The sequence below is a fragment of the Heteronotia binoei genome, chromosome 1, assembly GCF_032191835.1.
Source record: "Heteronotia binoei isolate CCM8104 ecotype False Entrance Well chromosome 1, APGP_CSIRO_Hbin_v1, whole genome shotgun sequence".
Lineage (NCBI taxonomy): Eukaryota > Metazoa > Chordata > Lepidosauria > Squamata > Gekkonidae > Heteronotia > Heteronotia binoei.
Window position 1 is genome coordinate 97,612,941 of NC_083223.1, and position 25,346 is coordinate 97,638,286.

The 25,346-nt window shown below is 41.0% G+C and overlaps 1 protein-coding gene across 2 annotated transcripts in view; it reads left to right on the plus strand.

Moving 5' to 3' along the window:
* CRYBG1 (crystallin beta-gamma domain containing 1) overlaps positions 1-25,346 on the plus strand; it is a 164,309-nt gene that overhangs the window by 125,909 nt on the left and 13,054 nt on the right. For both annotated transcript variants that reach the window (XM_060237652.1, XM_060237659.1), the window contains 11 exons: positions 1,152-1,291; positions 3,226-3,352; positions 4,665-4,700; positions 5,992-6,146; positions 11,504-11,630; positions 12,751-12,896; positions 15,930-16,056; positions 16,161-16,193; positions 16,951-17,063; positions 18,212-18,341; positions 24,152-24,291. In XM_060237652.1, the coding sequence (XP_060093635.1) occupies positions 1,152-1,291; positions 3,226-3,352; positions 4,665-4,700; positions 5,992-6,146; positions 11,504-11,630; positions 12,751-12,896; positions 15,930-16,056; positions 16,161-16,193; positions 16,951-17,063; positions 18,212-18,341; positions 24,152-24,291 (1,274 nt within the window). The remainder of the gene's footprint in view (positions 1-1,151; positions 1,292-3,225; positions 3,353-4,664; positions 4,701-5,991; positions 6,147-11,503; positions 11,631-12,750; positions 12,897-15,929; positions 16,057-16,160; positions 16,194-16,950; positions 17,064-18,211; positions 18,342-24,151; positions 24,292-25,346) is intronic.

Here is a 25,346-nt window from a genome sequence, read left to right on the forward strand (position 1 = left end):
GTTGCACCATCATTCTTATTTATCTCTTTGCTTTTAAAAGTGCTGCTGAATTATCATCCTTCATCTCTACAAGGCTATGGGCTGCGCTGTCCTATCATTACAGAGTTTCGGTGGTGGTAGGGAGTTATTTTCTTCCATATTGCATTGGTGAGGGTTTTGCTTCTTCCATCACTCTTTGCTATATATAATTGCATGTTCCCATGATAATTACCACAGACAATAAGGAAAAGGGGATGTCCTTCTATGCAAATGCCGTTTGTTAATTACACTAATAGTGATAGAGGGTTCTTTGCATGTTGCTGTCATTGCATATGGGTTGGTTGCATGCATGTGGAAGTATGAAAAGACACAAGGATAAACTACATATGTCAGTCATTCTGATGGATCCAGGTTTAACTAATGATTGCTAGAACCACTTCTCTTGTGGAAATATTTGTCCCATAAGTGGTGTAATGAGAATGCATATAAGTTTTAAGATGGCTACTACACAAATTCACATTTTTTTGGATATAGACAAATCCTCTTTAAAGTGGGATTTCCCTCATTGAAATATTTTCTTTCAGTTGTATGTTAATATCTCTTTAAGATCATATTTGAAATTTGTTTAACTTTAGTATAAATATTATTACTTCTCTTGTTCTTGATATTGTGTGATGATATTTCTATATGTTTATAATCTGTATTATATATGATATTTTAATTAGTTATTTATTGTTTTAAAAAAACAAATTAACATTTTTTCCAGTTTAATGGATCATATATACATTGTTTATGTTAATTTGATTTATACCCCGCCCTTCCCACCGAGGATATAACTAACTTTGGCTCAGCGTTAAAGTGCACTTCAGTTATGGAGCACCATGCATGTAAGCAAGTTCCTACACACATCACTTGCCGGAAGAGCAACTGCAGACATGAATTGCATCCCTATTCCTAAATCTAATCGCAGTTAATTTCAATGGGTTACAAATCCTAATTTATACTTAAAAAGGTGTATTATTGAAGGGAACAACTATCAATTAAGACTGACAGGAATAGGCCAGATAGACCATAATTCTTATGTGATATAAATGCCTCTGTCTCTGAAACACTGTTGCAATTTTCATTTTTCAATTTATACTGCTTAGATTCTTTATGACTTTTTTTTTCAGGATTATAGATTATGCCGAATTGACCTGTTTACAGAGCCAGGAGGGTTAGGCATGGTAAAGTCATACTTTGATGACACTGAAGAAACACGAATAATTGGTACTACAGAGAAGACGCGTTCTATGCAAGTGTACTGGGGCATGTAAGTACATTAATAGGTCCACGTTAAAAGCAATTATTTGTCAAATGCCCAAGTTCTGAAGTAGATATGCTTATACATAAGATTTTACTTTAGTGCAGGGGTGGGGAACCTTTTTTCTGCCACACAGTAATCTGTATTCCTGCCTGGCCCTGGGGAGGCTGCTGCATGGCATGGCTGGGCCCCACAATCCTCACTGGCCAATCAGGCCCCAGGGAGTCTGTCACATGGCAATCTGTATCTGTCCAGCAATCCCCTAGGGCCACACCAAGTGACCTCAAGGGCTGTATACGGCCCTCGGGACAGAGGTTCCCCACCCCTGCTTTAGTGAGTGTCGTTCACTTTACTATGAGTGATGTTCATTTACAACACAATTCATTTGTTAATCCTTGGTCTATCAGATATGAAGTTTAATATACAAATATTTCATTCATAGCAATTAAAGTCTGACAAGCATTGGATTGCATTTGACATTGGGTTGCATTCTGTAGTTTATCAGTGAAAAGTGCTGACGGTTGTGGATCCTTACTGGTTTCCCCATATTTTTTCTGGTTCCAGAAAAGTTGACTTATTTATATGTGTTATTTTTAACTTGTGCTTTTAAAATTTATTTATTTATATAAGTTTAATCATTTTTAAATTGCTGCCTTTTCTTGCTTTTGTGTTGTTCATCAGTTCTCCTAGAGTTTTATTTAACTGGTTTTAATATTTTCTGTACACTACCTTATGGTTGAAGATGGAACATAAATGAATGAAATTAATCAGCTAGATAGTTGATTAGAAGAAGAATGTGCCTTCAAATTATTATGCATTAGTTTTTGTAACATAATTGGAAAGGCTACACTTTGCAAACATGCTTCAGATAACCCCCCGTACATGTTCTGGCATTGTAGTAACTTGATAACTAATATTCTTATAGAACATCGCTGCCTTGAAGGCACTAAGTTAATAGAGCTCCATGATCAAGTATCAGTGATCAAATAGTTGTCTTTTAGTTTTTGAGTAGGGGAGAATTCCAGGAAAATGTGTGGCTGCAGGCAAGAGGATTAAAGCATAAATTACATTGGAAAAAGGAGATGTTATTATAAGGAAAAGGGATCAAAGGGTTCATTTACTTGGATTCAGATAGTTACAGAGTAGAATTAATAACACTTCTCATTACTTTTGTGAAACAAGGAATTTACAATGAACCAATCACAAGGGAAAGAATTGCTGCCAATGTACTCAAAAAGCAACTTGCCAGTATTGCATTTCTAATTTCTGTTGTAAGACTCTGTGTGTTCGTTCCACTTCTGAGAGAAAAGTAGGATAACTGTCTTTTGGAGAATAAATAACATCAAAATAAATTGAGTTTGCAATGTATTTATTCTATTAACCTAGTTATCAGGATGATGTTCTTACTATAATTGATCAAACTGTTGGTATGGTTAACAACTTGATGTCAAAAAAGTGACATACCATATTATTAATCTGTCAACACATCTGAAGCGGGAGATTGATGACATAATAAGTTTACTCCACCTCTTTTATTAAAATGTCTTCATTGGGTTTGTAGTTAATGTAATAGTGATTAGTAACAATGCAAGTAACAGTGAGCAGAGGACAAACCTTGGCTTTATATGAATGTATATGCTACTGTGAATGTTTGAAATTTGGTGAATGTTTACTGTTTACCTAAACAGAATTGCCTGCGTTCACCAGTGATGTAATCTTTGACCTCATAACATCAGCTATACCATCTTGGGCTCAACCGCCAATGCAATATATATCAGCAGAACTCTTCTGCTTTCTACATAGGCTTGTTTATTGTTTGTTTGTTTGTGTCTTCAAACCCTCCTAACAAAATGAATGCAAAGCTTATGCTGGATTGAAGTGTTAATATTTGCAACCCTTCTAGAATTAATGTCATCATAGTCCCATTTGTCTTCCATTTGTAGATGGCTACTTTATGAAGAACCTGGTTTCCAGGGAATCCCTTTGATGTTGGAGCCTGGGGAATATCCTGATTTATCTTTCTGGGATAAGAAAGAAGCATATATTAGATCCATGAGGCCCTTGAAAATGGTAACAATATGAAATATATATATATATTGAGGATTGCAGTAGTGATGCAATTACTGTAACTTAATGGTGAACTACTGCAAAATCCTTGCAGTGTATCCCTAAGCAGAGTGGCATCTTTCTAACTGCTGTCTTTAGCTGTCTTCAACTGTCTCCTTCACCAACATGCTGTCAACTCCAGCTGGCCACTTCTTAGGGAGAGGTGAAACCTAACCTGTCTGTTACAATAAGGTTCCAAATTTCTTTGGTATAAATCCAAAACTCTAGCAGGTCCTTTCAACTCAGTTAAAGGTTGAGTGAAGCTGTGGAGACAAGCAGTTTAAAGATGTCTGAAAAGGGTCAACTTGTAAGGAAGGATCCCCAATGCTGGAATATGGAAACAGTTCAAAACTTCAATTGGAAAAGCCCTGACAATAGCCTAGGCAAGCCCAATCTTATCAGTACTTAGAAGAGAGAGCTCCTTGAAATACCAGGAGTGGGAGGCAGAGGCAGCCGTAGCAAGCCATTTCTCTGAACAGCGTCCATGTCCCAGTAGTGATTGCCAGAAGTTGCCATGACTTCCAGGCATGCACACATGTGCACACACACACAAAAACAAAAATAAAAATAAAAAATAGAACAGAACTTACTTTGTTATATTCTTTTTGTTGCTTTGTCATGGCAATTATATAAAATTTGTATCTAATAGTTATTTGATAGCCAGCGTTTATAATCTACTGGCAGAGATAAAACAGAAAAAAATCTGGTCAGACAGAGCATCCTTTCAGGGACCATCCTCCCACTGAAGTAGATCTTCCTTATTTATTTGTTTGTTTATTCATTTATACCCTGCCCTTCTTCCCAGTGGGGAATCAGAGCAGCTCACACTATTCTCCTTTCCTCTATTTTATCTTCATGAGAATCCTGTGAGATAAGTCAGGTGAAGAGTGAATGACTGTCCCAAGGTCATCCAGAAAGCTTCTAGGCATGAGATCCTAGCCGAACACTCTTAACCACTACACTACAGTGGTTTCCTTTGGAAGCGCCATTCAAATTAGAGGGAGGCGCCTCTTAGGCTGGAGGAGATTGCTCAGTGGAGTAGTACAATAAGGGGATTCACCCCAATGTAGTTTTGTGTTTAATATTTCTAGCGACGTTCTGCCTTCGTTGCATTGAAAGCAAGTATTTCCGCTTTTATTCAATAGCTTCCTAATTTTTAATTTTGGACTCCAGGAAGTGTTTAGTAACTTTTGAGTCATGCTAGTAGCTTGACTAACAAAAATGAAGTTAAACGGAAGCTATCTCTCAATAATCTTTTCCCTCCTAATTTTTGTAGGGTGGACGTAAGGTTGAATGTACAGAACACCCCAAGGTAAAATATCAATAGTTCTCTTTAATCAGTATGCAACATGATAACCTTGATCTGTATCTATATCTGATAATGCTGAACTGCAGTTGCTCACTGCTGCAAGATGAACATCTCCAGAATTGACAATCCTTGATATTAAACATCTATTTTAGGTCTTCATATTTGATACTTATCCCACCAAACATGTCCCCCCAGCATTAGGTAACTTTATTGCTTGTTCATTGATACTACATATTGATGTTTTGGTTAAAATTTCTAATAATGTTCTAGTGATAACACCATTGAGCTAAGGTGAACTAGGATGTGTGATTAATATGTGCTGATGCATATACATAAAGTTCTGTATTTAAGTTCATTTCAAAGTTTACAGAATGGGCGATTTCCCACACAGCTTACTGAGGAGCGAAGTCCCTCCTCACCACGCAGCGTCTGCTCGGATTTCCCACCAACTGCTCCATGGATTCAGGAAGTGCCGGACCTTTTGCGTTGCTAACGTAAACTAGGGTTTTAGCGATTTCCATTTGAGACGCAAAAGGTCCGGCACTTCCTGATTCCGTGGAGCAGTTGGTGAGAAATCCGAGCAGACACTGCGCAGGGAGGAGGGACTTCGCACCTCGGTAAGCTGTATGGGAAATCGCCCAGTGTAACTTTACTACCAAATAATACACTACATTTCACTAAAATTCTCAATAACATCGTAGTCTCTGACTTAAATGACCCTTGAACTCACCACTGGTTCAGTTCAGACGTGACTTCAAATCATGGTTTCGTGTTACTCAAATTAGCTTTGGGCATCTATTCTTGCATTTGTTCTTCTTTTTGTTCACTCAAAATCTCTGCCTGACTTCCTGTTTTGTGGCAAATCAGAATTTACTATTGCATCCAACTCAGACACTGTGGTTCATTCTTATCTTCCAAAACAGATTTGGAAATCACTGTTTGATTATTATTTCCAATTCTGGTTCGGAGAAAAAATATAGTTTTTCTGTAAAAAAAGGAATGAATCTCACTTGGGGTTGGACTAGATGACACTAGAGGTCTCTTCCAACTCTGTGATTCTATGAATAGTATTTACAGCATGTAAAGAGGAAGATGCATGAGCTAGAGGTGTGTTGATACAATATTCAGTGACTGGATTTTCATATACATTTCTGTTCTCAGCATTAGTATGCATTCTGATAATTCTAGTATTTGATGTGCCTGTTGTAAGCAGTGCATGTGAACACTACAGACAAATATGTAAAAGTGCATGTGAACACTACATACAAATTACTATTATCCCTGTTTTCTAAAGGTGATCGTTTATGAGAAGCCTTTCTTTGAAGGAAATTACATAGAACTTGATATGGAGTTATCAGCTCTTCCCAATGAAGGAAATCAAGAAGAAGGGTCACAGATGAAAAAGGTGCTCCTCACATCTATAGGTTCCATGAAAGTGACAGGAGGAATGTAAGTATTATAAAAAAAAATTGGAATTGCTACTGATAGCTATTGTGCTAGGGCAGGGGTGGCCAAACTTGCTTAATGTAAGAGCAACATAGAATAAATATCAGATGTTTGAGAGCCACAAGAGGGGAAGGAAGGTAAATAGATGGGGGAAGGAGAGGTGGAAGGAAAGCAATTTTAACTTCAAATGCTTGCATTTGTTCTTCTTTTTGTTCACTCCAAATCTCTGCTAGCTTGGCTTGGAGAAGTGATTTAAAAAGAAAAATGCCTTCTCCAAGCTGGCTGACAGGGCGGTGGGGACTACAACAACCACACAATATGTATGAAAGAGCTACATGTGGCTCCCGAGCCACAGTTTGGCCACCCCTTTGCTAGAGTAACTACAAGATCAGATTGTGGATAAGGAGGTTTACTGGGTTAATCACATAAGTAGCATGTACCTGCCACGAAGAGTCATAATCCACAAGTCCTATAGCATGTTCATGAAGTTCAAATAACTGAGTTGAGTAAAAGAGATGTATTATAGTTCTTGCACTGCAGTGAACATCATGGTACATACAGTGCTATTAATTTCCATAATGTGTGAAGCAGCCATTATATTTCTGTGATACAGTCTTTTTGTGATGGAAAATTGTTTGTCTCCATTTTATGACAATTTTTAATTTTGATTCAGTTCACATATACCGTTTTCGCACACAGCTAACCTCGCAGTCACAATCCTGTTCCCTCCGCAGCGTCCGGTCGGATTTCCCACCATCTGCGCCGGAGTTACAGGAAGTGCTGCAGCTTCTGCGTAGCAAACGTAAACTGGGTTTTAGCGGTTTACGTTTGCTACGCAAAAGCTGCGGCACTTCCTGTAACTCTGGTGCAGATGGTGCGAAATCCGACCGGACACTGCGGAGAGAACAGGATTGTGACTGCGAGTTTAGCTGTGTGCGAAAACGGTAATAGTCCCCACTCCGCTGTGCCACTCATTTCCCTTACTTTCAGAGGGTGTCTTAACTTCTCACTGGGTGCCACCAGAAAACCTGAGATTGTTTTCAGGATGGATTTGTGCATCTCGCACTCTGCACCTGCATTGCTGTGTAGAGGCTGTGCCTTGTTGCTGCATCTCTTGCTTTGCTTGTACTAGCTAACATGGGGATGATCAAACACACCTTTGCAATTTTTGTGCTATTGTGCTCAAGGAATGATGTCCTCACCTGCTGCCCCTCCCTGTTACCACTCTTTGGATAACAAGATCAAATAGGTGTGGTGTGTTTATAGAGATCGGGCTTAGAGCATTCCAAATATGAAATAGTTCAATAAACAAAAATAAAAATAAAAAGTACTTATGATCTGTTCAAGCATCAGGCTAAGTAAGACTACAAAGAAAAGGTGAAGATATGCAATCCTTTTTGCCCTAATTAACAGGCCTTGAATTCAGCTGGAGTTCACAGGAGCACAGCTCCTAAACCTTTCTGAGGGTTCCTCCTCTTCCTTCCCACCTACCTACCTTGTCCATTGAATAGTCGGTGCAGCTGCATAACAATCCCTGGATGAGCTCCACCACCTATTTTTCTACAAAATGACCCCTGCTAATGATTATCCTAAATGATGTTTACTTAGGATAAACTAGTAAATCTTGGCCCTGACCTGGATGTCCCAGACAAGCCTAATCTCATTAGATCTCAGAAGCTAAGCAGCAGTCAGCCCTGGTTAGAACTAACTACTGGTTAGTACTTGGATAAGAGACAACCAACGAAGGCCAGGGTCGCTGTGCAGAGGCATGCTATGGCAAACTGTGTTTGTTAGTCCCTTGCCTTAAAAACATTCCAGGGTCAGCTGTGACTTGATGGAACTTTTCACCTTATCACACTTCAGGGAACCAGGGAGAGCCTTGACAGGCTGCCACTGCTCTGGTATGGGTCTGTCTGGGAGTGCCCAGAGAACCCACCCAACCCCTCTGTCTTCCTTCTCAGCAAATACCTTCCTCTGTGACTGAAGAGACATGAGGACCCAGGCAGTATAACAATAATAAGTTTATTGTAAGTTCTCGAGAACAAATGGGTTGGTTGTAAAATTATTAGTGCAATAGTAAAAGGGAAAAACAGTAAAAGTGATCAAAGTAAATAAAAACCCTGATGTAACTAACTACACGTTCCCTCTTCTGTTTCCAACTTACCCACCGCTCTTTGGATGAGGGAATTGTCCTGCTGCAGCCTCTCTCTAGCTCAGCCTTTCCAGAGAGAAGACCTGTCCTCCTCTAGCTAGGCCTCTTATAAGAACATAAGAGAAGCCATGTTGGATCAGGCCAGTGTCTCATCTAGTCCAACACTCTGTGTCACACAGTGGCAAACCCCCCCCCCCCCAAAAAAAAAACCCCAGATGCCATCAAGAGGTCTGTCAGTGGGGCCAAGTCCTCCCAGGTCCCACCCCTCTGTTCTCCACTGTACAAGTTTTCCTTCCAAAATTTCTGCCTACCCAATCAGAGGGACAGAAGGGGTCCTGGGAAATGTAGGCCTGGTTGCTGCTCTAATACAACTTCCCTGGAGTCTGTAGGCCACAGTGGACATAGGATCATGACACAACTACACCAGCAGATCTTGAGGTTAAATATTTAAAATAGGGTTGCCACATCCAACTCATTAAATATCTGGAGACTTTAGGGATGGAGTCAGGAGCAACGGTGTGATAAGCACAATTAAATTCCAAAGGGAGTTCTCGCAATCTCATTTAAAGGGACCATGATCCTTTTAGATGCCTTCCTTCCATTTGGAAATAATGGACAGGGGCACCGTCTTTTGGAGCTCATAGAATTGGACCCCCTGGTCCGATCTTTTTGAAACTTGGTGAGTGTTTTGAGGAGAGCACCAGATGCTATGCTGAAAATCTGGTGCCTCTATCTCAAAAACAGCCCTCCCAGAAACCCACAGATCAATTCTCCATTGGGAGTATGGGAATTGGTCTCCATAGGGTATAATGGAGTTCCCAGCAGACATTTCCCTCCCCTCCCTGCTTTCCACTAATCCTGAAGTGGGGGGCCCCTCCAAACCAGGGGATCCCCTGCCCCCAATTGGGGATTGGCAACCCTAATTTAAAAGTCTATTGATACCTAAATTTTCAGAGTTGGGACTCCTCATTTTACCTTGCCATGTGGACAAGATAGAGTCCCTAAATAAAGGTTTAGTGCAGTTGATCCAAGGAAGATGAGCAAGGAGAAGAACTTAAAAGATCTTATGTCCTTAGAATTTGTAGACTCCCGTGTGTCTCTATCTGTCTTTGTTCTGCTTCAAGAGAAAGAATTTACTATCTAGGTTTTTGGGTCTCATAGGCTGCAATCATACATACTAAATAATGTACTTTCAAAATAATAATAATAATAATAATAATAATAATAATAATAATAATAATAAAAAAATTATTCTTATATCCCGCCCTCCCCCGCCAAAGGCGGGCTCAGGGCGGCTCACAAGCATGGAAATCCATGGTTCAATAAAACAATATAATACAACAGCAATTTTAAATCAATAACATAATAAATAAGTTAGTTAAAATAGATAAAAGGTGCTACATTACTATGGGTCATAATATCCACAAGATGGCTGGATGGCTACACTGGATTTTGGTTTGTGAACTGGCAAAATCCAGTTGCAAAGTGTGTTGAAAGTGCATTAGTTTGTGTGTGTGATCACAGCCCCAGTCTTTTTAGGTATGGCATACTAGAATGGCATGTGTTAAACTTTTTGTTCATACTTGAGCCAAATTCATCATCATAACTGTGAGCTGGAGTGCTCTGAAATGGGGAAAGAGATTACTCATCTCCTGTAATGTTTCTTTGGCCCATCTTTTATAGCATTGTAGCCTCTGGAGCATGTTTAGAGTGTAGACTTACAACAAAATATCAAGGTGGATCAGAAGTGGAATTGTAGCAGCAGCTCCTTTGCATATTAGGCTCACACCCCTGATGTAACCAATCCTCCAAGAGCTTACAAGGTTCTTTTTTGTAAGCTCCTGGAGGATTGGCTACATCAGGGGTGTGTGGCCTAATATGCAAATAACTCCTGCTAGAATTCTACCCCTGAGTTGGATTGTAAAGTGGAGGTCATCCACAGCAACTGTGGTTTGGTTTGAAAAGTGAAAGTGGAAATCACAGTGTACAGAGAGGAGTAGTTTAGAGGAAAGAAGTGCAAAAGCTGAGTCTCGCTTGTGTAATGCCATGCCAGTCAATGGTTTGGTTTAATGTCTGAGCCACATAGTGTGCCAACAATATAAATGCTACATTGTAAGAGGATGCTTATTAGTAAACCTAACTCATTTCATGTTGCTTGATTCTGAAATGTGTATGTGTTAAAAATTGCTGATTTTAATCTGTTGTTGCTGATTTAGTTCACTTAAATCAATTATTTCAGCTGGAGAGAATTAAGCACCATAGCTTAACTCCACTCAAACTCCACTTAACTCCACTGTTATGTGGGCCAAGTGAAATGAACCAGCCCCTGCAGCTCCAGCCATAATCTTCCCACCTGGCTATGAATGAGTGGGCAGGGAAATGATACAAGAATGTTGGGCACCTGAATCTCACCTCCAGAAAACTAACTAGGAAACGACACCAGTTCCCTTTTTCTTTCAGTAGGATTTACATTTCAGTTAACAAGTTCAGGACTGATCTTTAGAGGGTTGTGGATCTTCTATCATAGACTACATAGTTTTGCTATGTTTCTGCATGTTTATTCAGAAATAACTCCTGTTCCCTCCCCCAAGAAAGTATGTCAATCTCAAGGCTGTGGTCCTCAATGCACTTATCTACCTGATTGACTGCAATGGCTTTTGCCTACAAATGCACAAGGTTGGGCTGCAAGTTTGACATGCTGAAAGAAAGCACTCTGCTCCTGTGAGCTGGGGATCTGCACTGAGGAGGCGCCTTGTTGCCTTCCTGATGGGACCTTGTGTGTTTACAGAGTCACCCAAGTGCTCCTTTTCTCCCTCATTCTCATCATGAGGAACAGAGGCACATGGGGGACTGTGTCCATCAGCACTAGAGGAGCAACTCAGTGTGTGGGGGGGGGGCAGCCATAAAGTGTCACACATGCACACACACAGTGCTGTCCTCAGCCATTCAGAAGAGCCAGCCCAACAAAGGCAAGGATAGAGTTCTGGTTGGGCCAAGTTCTCCACACTGCTGCTGAGCTGAGTGGTTAAATCTCTCCCAGTTGAAATAATTGATCATGTCCCTTATTTCGTTTGCACTTTTCCAATAATTTCCATTTTTGATCTTTATTTTGATTTTTGGGGGATTTATTCAATCAGATTACAATTTTTTTCATGTTTCCTTTATCATGCAGTTCATTTTCTGTTTTTAATCATTTTAAATATTTTAGCTGGGTTGCTTATGAGAAGCCAGGGTTTACTGGGCATCAGTATTTGCTGGAAGAAGGAGAGTACCGAGAATGGATGGAATGGGGTGGTTATGATGAACAGGTGCAGTCACTACAGCCTGTTCTAGGGGTAAGTTTTTAAAAAATTAAATACCACTTCCTGTATTTTCCTTCTGCCTTTTGTCCGCCTTCATGTTTTTGCCTAGACTCACAGTATATTTGTAGAAGCAAATGAGAAAATGTATTAGCCATCTTCCCCCTATTGTTACCTGCCTGCTGCATCCCATATTATAGTCCTTTAACCCTGTCTAGTTAAGAGCTGCACATGGAGGCAGTCTTTGTGTTCATATTACATTTTAGTCAAGAACAATGCACATAAAGTGATTGTGCACCCAAATGTGTATCCCAGTATTGGTGTTCTCTATCCATACTACCTTGATGTCAAAGAAATCCAGATGTGCCTCCTGTAATTGTTGGGATGTGACTCTCAGTGTACATTCTGTCAGACATGGTAAAATATAGATAGACCTTATATGTGTTTGTACGTGCATTACGATTCACATCCAGTTTATCCTGCAGTCTTTAAAACTTCAAGCAGGCATTTGCCATTGCTGTTAAAAGAAATCTTACAGCAGGGAATGTTTGGCTTAGAAAGTACAGCATGGTGCCTAAAAATGAATGCTTTCTCTCTTCCATATGGTAATGCTAACTGCAAGTAGGCTTTCCTCATCTCAATTTAAATAATCATTTGAGGATTTCAAGTTGGCCTTGAAGTTGGTGCACCCTTCAGAATTAAAGGATTCTTTGGAGGGGTGGTGTGAGGGAGGCACTGAGCATTGGAGGCACATCTCTTGTAAGATAAACCACCTCCCTTTAAATTGTGATGGGCACGGCCCAACGGTGCTGTGCCCATGAATGATGGAGCAGGACTCAAGACTGCATGCTTCTTTGTGCCCTCAAGTTTTGCTGACTATCTTAGGCTCTTGCACAACAGGTCCCTGCTATTTAAGTAAGTGTAAGTAAGTAATTTAAGTAAGTAAGTGTGTGTGTGTGGGTGAGAGAGAGAGAATCTATGTGTGTTTGTTGGATGCTAGCACCTTTTTTAAAAGTAGGATTTATTTGCAAACTTTGGGAGTTTGGAACACAGGGCACCCTGTTTATTAATACAGAGGTGATGATATTAAATTTCAGGCAAAGTCATTTTGTGTTTTCTGTGTCTTGATTGTTTTCTGTTGGTTTTCTTTTCATAGAGTTTGACACAGCCGCACATGATAATGTACACTGAAAAAGATTTTGGGACTAAAGGTTCCAGTATAAATGTATTAGGAATTATTTCCAATTTGAAGGACACTGGCTATGGACTGAGGACACAATCCATAAATGTTTTAAGTGGAGTGTAAGTCAGCTGTCTTGCTTCGTTTTCATTTTAATGGTTGATTTTGGCACATTAATAAGTATTAGAGAAAAAAGTTTTAACCCTTAAATTGGGTCATTTGATTCACAATTTTAAAATGTGGGTTTCTGATCTAATTGCAGTTAGATCAGAAACCCACTGTCTGCTATGGACAGGAATGACATTAAAAATCTCTGCAGAATAGCAGATTCCATAGATGAGTTTCTCAGTTTACACCTGGTTGTGAGCAAAGCAAGGACTTAGATATCTGGAGTATTTGCATGAACGGAGGGATACATGCTCAGAGAATGCAGCTTTCTCACCTTCTCCTTTCCACCATTGCCTGAAATGCCCCTCAAGATATTATCTGTGGGGGACAGGGGACCTCAAGAACAGGATTCTGGGGGGCATTTCAGGCCATCATGGTAGGGAAGTAGGCAAAGTTCCATTCTTGTGAATAATCCCACCCATGGAAATACTCCATATGATTTAAGCCATAAAAAGGAACCTGATAATTTCCAGATTATGATTTATGTGCATTTGGAAGGAAAGGGCTGCAGTTTATATACATATGTATCCTTTCTAACTTGTTCTCTGTTAGTAGAACTCAGTTTTTGAGAAGTGTCTTTTGAGAAGTAGCACTTATTCAGACCTGTCCTCTTTGCGTTATTGCTCTGGATTGCTTTTTAAAAAATGTATTTGTTCAGTAGCCAAGTCATCCTGGTGGGTTACAGAAGATAATAATGTAGCCCCCATAATTGTTTCTATGACTGTTTTGGAATGGATACTTTGATTTAGGACTTTATTCTCAAGCTTTGAGAAAATATACACAGCTTCTTTGGTGGAACGTAAAAACAATGATAAATGCTGTGTGTTCTAGCTTTTGTTAACTCTCAGAATTATAGAAAAATAAACTGTTCACCTGTTGTAGTTATACACAGCACTCCTATAAAAGGAATGGCAATCTCTAAAGATTTTCTTTTATTACACCACCTGATCAAGAAGAGGAGGTTAGTTTAGTTGCTAGATGGAAATAGATATACTGTGAACTTTTATTTGCATGATTTCTTTGTCAAATGTAGGTACAGACTTGTGGTTTAGTGTCCTTAAAAGTCAGATGTATCTCAACTTTGCTTCTTTAGGCATAAATAGATATTGGTCAACATAACAGTTATCATTATAGTTACACACAAGCCAGACGAGCTTAGAAATGAAGTAGGAGACTGTATGACCCATTTTTGAAAAGACTAAGTTGTCTAGACAGTGGCAGGATGGCAGGTGCTGATCAATAAAGAACAGACTAAGCATGCATAATATCTACAATGTACAATATCTTCGTGTTTGTCCTTACCACAGATTGTGTGTCTAACAGTGCACTCCTATGCATGTTTAATCAGAAGTAAATGTTTTATTTGGTGCAGAAGTAAACATTTTATTTAGTGGGGCTTATTCCCAGGAAGGAGCTCCTAAGACTGTAGATTAAGGAATACTCACTTGCTGGGGTTATGTGTGCCTTTGGCTTATTTTCTGTTTAATCAAATAATTAATTTCTCAGCAATTAATTAGCTTCTTGTAAGGATAATGAACTTTGCAGATCAGAGTGATCCACTGGACTTGCTCATCTCATTCTTACTTTCCTAAAACCACTCAATATATCAGTGTTATTTCTTCTATGGCTCCCTAGAAATTGAAACTAAAAACATCATATGTGGTATTATGAAATAGCACTATCAGAGTATTTATTATTATTAGTGTGTGACATATTAAAATTCATTCTTCTTTTGCATATATTTTACTGTAAACACTGTAAATGTTCATTTCTGCAACAGATGTCTAAATTTCCCTTACTTCCTCTTCATTGTTTATTCTGAGGTTCTCCTTCCAAAAGTCATAGGTTTCCCTGGGCTCTCATGCATAGGAATACATGTTCACTAGAATGTTTTGTGATATTGAGTGAAAACTTCAGTGTAAGTGTATATGTCCAAGAGACTGGCCAAGTGATTTTTATTTTTAAAAACTGCTGTTGTACAATTATAAACATGTCCTGTTATCTGTGGAACTTTCTGATCAACATGCTGCTCATTCTTCTGCCACTTTGATTAAGCAGTTTACAGAGCAGTGTGGGTGTTTTTCTATGTTTCAAGTGGCAAGGCATTAAATGAAATTGGTTAGACAAACATGAGTCAGAATCAGAGCAAACTGTGAATTTATACAATATGAAGTATCAGTTGGAAGGCTGTACAAAACTGCCATGATGCCACATAGATTTCATTTCCCATCTCAAGTATTTGTGTCCCCAAAGTAGCAGGTAAAATAAGTTAAAGTATTTCACTGTATGAGTGTTACTTATCTAGCCCTCTTTGGGACAGAGAAAAATAAAATCTTGCTGTTCAGAATAGGAACATTTCATAAATTAGTATTTGAAGCACTGGTTTCACATTTAATGTGCAGGAAAAATTAAAGTATCTTAAAGTAAGCAGTGATAGATTGATAAGTGTTACAATACAAGAAGAGCAAAACATGACCAGATAGATTCACTTAAGAAACATGGAATGAAAGAAGCTACTTTATCTTTGAAATGTAATCAGCAAAATCTGAGCAACAAACTGGACTCAGGAAATTATTTCTCAAGTATTAAAGCCATTATAATCATAGCAAAAAATGATATTTTGACATTGTTGATTTTTTTCCATGGCATTAAGTTTCTATCTGCCAACATTTTTAAGAAGTCATACAATATCAGTTCCAGTAACATTAATTTCTAAAGTACTGGCTCTGTTATGTACAGTCATTGATACTGCTCCTTCCTGTTACAGGATTGTAAACTTTATTTGCTAAAATAAATAGTTTTTTTTTTAAAAAAAAAAGAAAATTAGCTGAACTAAGTGTTTAATATCAGTCAGTTCTCTATAACATTCAGAACAAAATGGTTGATATAATGTATTTGAATAATATAAATTAGGCAATTGATGAAATAAAAACCAGTGTGCTTGTAAATCTTGACTGTACACCAAAATAATATAATTTATTCTCCAGATGGGTGGCTTATGAAAATCCAGACTTCACAGGAGAGCAGTACATACTCGATAAAGGAATGTACCCCAATTATGAGACTTGGGGAGGTAGGAGTTGTAAGATATCTTCAGTTCAACCCATAGTTTTGGTAAGGAAGTCTTTTGTCTTTTCCCTCAAGTGACAGTTTATTTTATCAATAATTTCTACATCATATTTATTGTTTATTTGTTCTTTATTCTCTTTATGTTTTAGGATACCACCAGTGATTGTATGGGGAAGTTTAAGGTAACAGTTATAAAATTTTATGTGAGAAATATAGCGTGTAAGCTAAACAAACTGTTTTGAATATGGTAGTGCAGATGAGCAGGTGTATGTGGGACAGTAAAAAAGATACACAAAGAATGCTGTATGTAGCTGCTGGCCAGGAGAAGGCAATACACCAGAGGGGTCGATATTTTAAGTCTGTCCAGTTTTCTGTGAACTATAAGACAAAATGTATAGCTAATGTTCATGTTTCCCATCTAACCCTGGCCCTTCAAATGTAGGATCTGTATTTCAAATTGATTTTGTATCTTTTATATGCTTATGATCAGTTGGTGAGCATCAATAAATGATGATGATGATGAAATGCAGGACCAGTTCCCCTCCCCCAGCAGAAGATGTTCAGACTTTGGAAATTCTCTTTCAGAGATTTGATAAATCCAAAGTATGAAGCATATTCTGAGAATGTTTCTTTACATGACATCATCACATAGATATGGTACATCTGCGGAAAAGAAGAAAAACTGTCCAGCAGGTAAATTCCACTGCTGGGTCATTCTAGTAAAATAGTTTTGAACCTGTTACTATGTAGTGTCATATTATTTAAAGATATATGCTGTGTATAATTTTATAAACTTACATATATTTTTCTGTTTTAAAAAGTGTTTGTATGTATACTTCAGTATAAAAGTGATCTTAGATTTATCTGCTTAATAGCTGAAATTTGGGAGAAGGGTGTTACAAATATAGAGCTGAATATTTTGGTGCGTTATCTTTAAAGGTCCAGATATTTTCAGAACCAGAGTTCCAGGGTAGAAGTCAAGTATTTGAGAAAGACACTTCTCAGATTGATGACTCATTTACTGCCAGATCTTCAAAGGTGTTGTCTGGCAGGTGAGTATGAAGCTCAACATGAAAAGTATTCAATCAAACAGTCAAGCTTGTAGAAGCAATCTTCTAATCAAAAAGCAGATGCATATCATCTGGACCCCACTGAATGGGCTGTTGATGTTGATGCATACTCCCATCTGGGGCCACTGGTTGTTGCATTTGACATGAAGTGGGCTGGGGCTTGCAATTTAATTTACACTGCAATTTAAGGGAGTAACTAGGTTAAAACAAGGAAACATGCTGAAGCAGCAGAAAGACAATAATCAAAATGAGGCTCACAGTGCAATGAATACCCCTGAGGCGTATTCAAAGATATGTGTAGTTATAGCAGTTTATTCAATACTGTTAATGTGCACTAGTTAGCTGCTGCCACCTCCCTCCTTCCTGTGGGGGGAATGCAGAACCCCATAACTGACTGTCTGAGATAGGCTGCTTCTATCTTGGGCACTTGGCTGCAAGATGTCCTCAGTGATTAAAGGAGAAAAAAGAGCTGGTGGTGAGGGAGAAGGTGAGTAAGTAAGAAATAAAGCTCCTTCTCTTAAGGCATCCCACCAACTGGCCCCAATAGAAAGAGGTGCCCCAATAGAAAGAGGTGATGAAGAGGTACATGCAGCAGCCAGTCAGTCTTTGCTGTTCTTCGGCCACATGTGCATTAAAAAGTGAGCTTAACGTCAGAGTGCTTTGAACCTTCTTTGATGAGTGAATGAAGTCTAAGTATTTTGAAAGAACACTGGGTGCCTTGGAAATGAATACTTTGGAATAAAATGCATGTGTGTTTAGCAGTGCCATCCTAAGCACGGTTACACCTTCCAACCCCAGTTGACCTCAGTGGACTAAGAAGGGTGTAGCTCCGCTTAGGAATGTACTGTAAATCACTTCAAGCAGATTTGAAAGTAACCTCTGTCTTCTTGAATAAACTAAATGGAAGAAAATATTTTACATACTCTAGGTTGTGAATTGACTCTTAACACATCATAGTGATCTCACCAGCCATCATTAATACATTTGACCCTGCATTCTTTCAGCAAGCTTTCAAACCACGTTATGCTCTGTTTGGGAAGAACCTATTCAGACTTTTTTCCCCTCTCATGTTGACATTTCTCGTTTCAGAGCAGGAATTTTTACATTCTTATTTTCTTCATTTTTTGTAGTTGGATTGCATATGACAAGGAAGACTTTTCTGGTAATCAGTATGTGTTAGAAGAAGGTGCCTATCCTGATCTGTCTGCAATGGGTTGTCTACCCCAAAATTGCTTGAAGTCTTTACAAGTTGTAAATATTGTAAGTTTGAAAAATGTTTGAATAAGCAAATGTAATAGGAAAGCTTGACTTGCTCACCAGTGCAAGTTCTAGGAACAAACAAAACATACAGGCAATCTGACATAACTTAGCTGAAAGAAGTATAGATGTGCCACCATAAAATTGGCACCTGTTACTGCACAACAGTTCTCGCGGTTTGTGAGTAACTTTAGATATCAATAAAATCTCATTGTAATAGTTACAATAGCTAAACAGTCTTTTTCAGAGCATATTTTGTGATTCCTGAAAGATAGAGCTACAACCTTTAATTAATTTAATTAAAAGATTAGAGATCTAAAGCTTCAACCGTTATTTAAATTTTGAACCAAGTTAGTGGAAATGCAACAGAGAGGTAAATAAGTAGCTTGGATAGCTATGAATAAAGATACATTCAGAAAATACACATACCTTACTTTCTGAAAACCATTTTTGCACCCTTTTTTGGAAGTGAAAATTTAGGGCAACTCTTATCATTCCTTAACACGCTTACAGTAAGATATTCCTTTGGTCCTCAACCGTGAAGACTCAAAGATCAATCCAATGATCTATTCTTTATTTATCAAAAACTACACACATTTGGGCATCTCAGAGTCATTCCTGAAGCTAAAGATTTGTGTTTAGCAATATGATAGATATTAATCTGAACAGTTAGATCACTTTTGTCCATTGACAAGAATAGCAATGCACTTTTGCACAATGTCCAATTTTTTCCCTTGGTATTCTTCAGTTTGGGTCGATTGGACCTAAACAAATTCATGATTCTTAAAAAAACCCAAAACCCTGAATCCCAATACCAGTAAAGTGCAGCATTCTTTGGAAATCCCTAATTTTAACAATGGGTGGGGAGAAGCCACTAAAAAACCTGAGAGGCAGCTTTGATGGGACTGTCTGGACTGCCCAAAAGAGTTTTCAAGAAGCTGATCCTGCAAGAACTCTCCCCACAGGCTCTTCTGGGCATCCTGGTTTAGACCAGACAGCCCAACAGAGCCTGCCTAGGAGCCAATCCTGTGGGGAGCTGGTTTAGACTGGACTGCCCTACAGAGCCCACCAAGCAGCTGATCAGAGCCCACTAAGCAGCTGATCCTTTGGGGGAGTGTTCTACCCACAGGCAGAGCTGTGGGGCTCTGCTAAGCAGCCTGGTTTTGCCAGCAGTTCCTGAATATATCCAGGATTTGGAGGGAGGTTTCCCACCCGAGTTCTCCCAAAAAATCTTGGATCCATTTAGGAAGCCAAAGTATACCTGGAAAATATCAATAAGGGGTTTTGGGGTATATTTTCAGTTCAGTTAAGCCTGCTTTGAATGTTTACTCATTTTGTCGTTGATCAGGCTTAACAAATAAGCCCCACTAAATGGCACATCTGATATCTAATTGTTATAATCTAGAAAACTACAAAAGAAAAGCTAATTGAAGCATTGTGGGGATTAGTACAGCACATCTAGAAAGTGAGTCTACTTTATTCACTTTTACATCTGAATGTTTTAAAATGGAAAGACAACTGCAGAGACTGAAAAATTACATCCTGCACAATCCAGACTTGTGGACTCCTGCAGTCTGTGCTTGGTGTCTGTTCTTGGATGATGCTGAGAAGAGCAGGTTGTGCAATATGCAAGACTGGGTTCCCACAGGAAAAAGCACATATTTTTCATCAGGAACTTCCAAGTACTCCTACAATTGTGCTGCATGATCTAGTTGGGCTTGTAGTAACTTTCTGAATGCTGAAGACACCTTTCATGTATCATAACATGAACATTGCAAAACAACTCCTGTAGGAGCCCCAGATTAATATGTCAATTCATCATTCTTTGATTTCAGTCCTAAAATTCCTTTTTTGTATGGAATACATAGAAGAAGAATGTAAAATATAAGCTCAAGAATGCCAAATTTTTAAGTATTCCAAGTGTTTAAAGAATTATAGGCTGGAAAATTCATGTCACACCTGTTTATCCAGATAGCTGTAGGGGAAGTTCTGCAATTATAGATGTTGCTGAGTCATGAAAATACCAGCAAAGAATGGAAGGTGTGGCTGTAAGTAATCATCTTGTTCTCCTTCCAGTTTTCATCCCACACCTTGAATAATTTTTTCATGAGTAATAAGCAGGCCTGCCCATTTATCTAACCAGTCCTGTATCAGTGGGCTTAGTTTTCATTTCTCTAAATTCATCAGCTAAAGCAATTTTGCAAGTGCTGTGTTTATTTTATTTTATTTTTTTGTGGGGGGGGGGGGGGCTGAATCAGACAAAACAAATATTCCCAGTGTGGCAAAATTGGTTAAACACACAATCCAGAGTGCTGGAAAACAGTGGTTTTTTTTGTAGAGGGCATAATGGTGGTATACTAATTAAGAACTGTTATCTACTGTCCAGGAATGAAAAACCATAGTATCTGTATTTTATTTTTTTTATTATTTGATTTGTATCCCGCCCTCCCTGCCAAAGCAGGCTCAGGGCGGCTCACAGCATAAAATCTCACAGAATTAAAACAATACATATTATAAAATAGTACATTCTATAAAATTATATATTTAGAGATTAAAACAACATATCATTTAGTGCTCAGATCTAGATATTATCTTGTTAGATTTTACAGTGCAACGGTATTCCATCTATGATGTAGGCTCCATATCAATTAAAGGCCAGCTGGAAGAGGATAGTTTTGCAGGCCCTGCGGAACTGACCAAGATTCCGCAAGGCCCGCATTTCCTCTGGGAGTTGGTTCCACCAGTGGGGGGCAGTGATCGAAAAGGCCCTTTCCCTGGTGACCTTCAGTTTGGCCTCCTTCGGCCCGGGAATTACCAGTAGATTTTCTGAACCGGATCAAAGCACCCTCTGGGGAGTATATGGGAAGAGACAGTCCCTAAGGTAGGCAGGTCCTCAGCCATATAGGGCTTTAAAGGTAATAACCAGCACCTTGTAACGAATCTGGTACACTATTGGCAGCCAGTGCAGTTCCCATAGCCCCGGCTGTACATGCTCCCACTTAGGGAGCCCCAACAACAACCTGGCCGCCGTGTTCTGCATCAGCTGCAGTTTCCGGGTTCGGCACAGGTTCGGCCATGTAGAGAACATTACAGTAATCCAACCTCGAGGTGACGGTTGCATGGATCACTGTTGCCAGGTTGTCACGCTCCAGGAAGGGGGCCAACTGCCTCACCCGTCTAAGATGGAAAAAAGCGGATTTATCAGTGGCTGCTATCTGGGCCTCCATTGTTAAGGCAGGCTCCAGCAGCACCCCCAAGCTTTTGACCTTGTGCGCCACTTTCAGTGGTGCACCGTCAGTTGCTGGGAGGGGGATTTCCCTACCCAGACCGCCCCGACTCAGGCAAAGGACCTCTGTATTTGTTGGATTTAGCTTCAACCTATTCAGCCTGAGCCATCCCACCACAGCCTGGAACGCCAAATCCAGATTTTCTGGGACACCGTCAGGCCAGCCGTCCATCAGTAGATAGAGCTGGGTGTCATCAGCACATTGGTGACAACCCAACCCATACCTCTGGGCAAGGGGGCGCATGTAGATGTTAAACAACATCGGGGAGAGCACCGCCCCCTGTGGCACCCCATAGTTAAGTGGGTGCCTCCAGGACAGTTCTCCCCCAGTTGCCACACTTTGTCCCCGACCATCAAGGAAAGAGGAAAGCCATTGCATCCTCACATCGGCGAGGTGGCGGGTCAGTAGCCAATGGTTGACCATATCAAAGGCAGCTGATAGGTCTAACAACATCAGCACCACCGAGCTGCCTCGATCCAGATGCCGCTGGAGGTCATCCACCAGGGCGACCAGCACTGTCTCTGTCCCTTGACCTGGGCGGAAGCCAGATTGGTGGGTGTCTAAAACGAAAGCATCATCCAGAAAACTCTGTAACTGTAACACCACTGCCCTCTCAATCATTTTACCCAAAAAGGGTAAATTTGAGACTGGTCGGTAATTTGCCAATTCGGCCGGGTCTGGTGTAACTTTTTTCAAGAGGGGACAGACCACAGCCTCTTTTAGAGGCGTTGGAAAAAACCCCTTCGAGAGGGATCTATTTACAATGTCCCATAAAGGACATCTAAGCTCCCTCTGGCAAGCTTTAATTAGCCAGGAGGGGCAGGGGTCCAGATCACAAGTTGTTGGTTGTACAGTAGAGAGAATTCTGTCGACTTCTCCAGGCTGAGTATGCCAAAGCAATCCAGAATTGGTCCAGAAGACAGGCATGGGGCCTCGAGTTCACATACTGTCTCCAATGTGGCGGGGAGGTCACGATGGAGTGACGAGATTTTATCTGCAGAAAATTCCACAAAAGCCTCACAGCCAATCTCCAATTCCCTAGCGTTTAGCCTGCCTTGTGGCAATGTTGTAAGAGTCTGAATTGTCCTAAACAATTGAGCCGGGCGCGAGTTTGCAGACGCAATCTTGGCCACAAAGTAAGCTTTCTTTGTGGCTTTGACTGCCATCTTATAGGATCTCATAAACTCTCTATAGGATGTTCTAGTCACTTCGTCTTGAGTACGCCGCCATTGCCTCTCTAGTCGTCTGAGCCCTCATTTCAGCTGCTGCAATCTGGGATATACCACGGTGCCAGCTTAGCACGAGGGTGCAGAGGGCGCCAAGGTGCGATCTCATCAATGGCTCTGGTGAGCCGACTATGCCACGATTCAACCAGGTCATCAAGAGAATAGCCAGGGGTCCAGGGATCCCATAGAACCATTTGGAACCACTCTGGGTCCATCAGGCTCTGCGGGCGAGCCAAAATATGCTCGCCGCCTAAACGGGTTTGAGGTGGGACATCCCCACGAGTCTTAAGGGCAAGGTGGTCTGACCATGGCACTGCTTCTGCAGTAATATCATCCATCAAGAACCCTGCCGTAAAGATCAAATCTAACATGTTCCCCACCTGGTGAGTGGGCACTGTAACAAGTTGGGAGAGTCCCAGTGCCGCCATGGATGACACTAGGTCCATCGCCTGACTGGAGGTCGCGTCATCAGCATGGACATTGAAGTCACCCAGGATCACAAGCCTTGGGTACTCCAATGCCCAGCCTACTACGGCCTCCATCAAAGATGGCGTTGACTGGTGTGTTAGGTAGACGGTACACCAGCTATATCGCCAACCCCTTCCCAACATTCCACACCACATTCAATACCGGGAGAGCCCGAAAGGAGTAAGCCTCTCGTATGAATAGGGCCACCCCTCCCCCCCGCCCGCTAGTTCGTGATTGGTGAAAGACTGAGTACCCCGTGGAAGCCGTTTGGGAGAGAGCTACCATCTCTCCGTCTCGCACCCAGGTCTCAGTCACACAAGCCAGGTCCATGTCCTGCTCGAGTAGAAACTCTCAGAGGACTGAGTTCTTATTATTTATGGACCTGGCATTGCATAACACCAATGACAGATGCGAGTAGTTCAACCTGACCCCACTACCTGCCACCATCGGGATGGGACACAGAATGGAAGGGAGCCGAGCACCTCCATGTCTCTGTCTCCTTCCCTTATAACAATGTCTGCTCCCACCATCATACCTTCCCCTCCCCAGGAGTACTGGAATCCCCAGGCCGGTCATCCCCCCACTGGTCTCCGCCTCAGCCTCAGACCAGTTATCACACAAATCACCATCCTACAGTTAATTAATTTCCCAACCCTCTCCGCCCTTACCAGTCTATTTCCTCTTAATTTTGTCCATATCTGCCAATTCTAATAGTTAACCAAGCTAAGCCCTAAATCCCACAATCTCCCCTCGATTAATTAGCTAAAAATAATAAATTGCTTCATGAACACCCAACAACTGATGTAAAATGAGACTTTTTATTTTAAAACAGGAACTTTCTGAGCCAGTCATAACCCTTTTTGAAAAGGAAAACTTTAAGGGAAAGAAAATGGAATTTACTACAGAAATTGTAAACCTCAAGTTTCTTGGCTACAATCCTCATATAGCTTCAATACAAGTTCTTGGTGGCATGTAAGTTAACTTTCAAACATTGGGATTTGTTTTGGTAGACTTAAAAGTAACTAGTAAATGATATTTAGTAGGTTGCTATAAGTTTGCACAAGAGAAATTGAGCCTGAATAATGACATATTAGAGGCCATGGAGTGAGACTGAGATTTAAGCAGAACTTATGAGGCAAAGGCTTTTAGAAATGAGACAGTTTTTTTTTCCTTATTGATGCTGATAGTATGGGAGTGGGGTGGGGAGCCTCAGTTTACTGAAGGTACTTGTTCTACCCTGCCTGGGATTGGACTCGTCTGGGGGGGTTCCCCCGCTGCCGTCTCAGAAGCCCCGACGCTGCTCCCAATGGACCCCCATGAGACAGCAGGGGGAACGTCAGCCCAGCCCTGACCTACTTGCTGGCCGGGAGCCAGAGCACCACCACCGCCGGGAAAGTCCAAGGGCCCCAGAGTTGGCCGCGCCAGGCCCAGCACACGCCGGGAGTAGCTCAGCCCCGCCCGCAACGACAGCCAGCTGGGGACCGGGCGGTTGCAAGGCCCTGGCACCAGCCGAGGAGCCTGTCCCAAGCCACCGTGGCTCAGTCTCCCAGCCAGGACAACAACGCCCCAGCAGCCCCTGGGGAAGGAACGCCAAAGGACGCCTCTCCTCAGCGTCCCAGCCTTTGGAGGAGGGCGGAGCTGGCCAGGGGCAGGGGATAGCAAGGGGGGAAGGAGCTTGGGAAGCATAAAAGGCAGCCACGCTGAGAGGCCAGGGAGAAAGAAACAAGCTGCTGCTGCTGTAGGGTTGCCAGCACAGAGAGAGAGATGGGAACCCAAAGCACAGCCTGGGAACGGAGGCATTGGGTGATGTAACCCAGCCCCATCCAATTCTGAGGCCTCTGTGGCCAGCCCCAACAAGGGGACCGCAGGAGCAAGGGCCCAGTCGGGGCAACAGCCACATCGGGGACCCCCAGGGGGCACCAGGGGCCCAACAGTACTAGTCCTGTGTTCAGCTTAATTGGTTGATTTGTTCCTGCTGCTTATAGCCTTGCTGTCAGTAGAGACTGTCTGTTGCCATCCTAACTAAC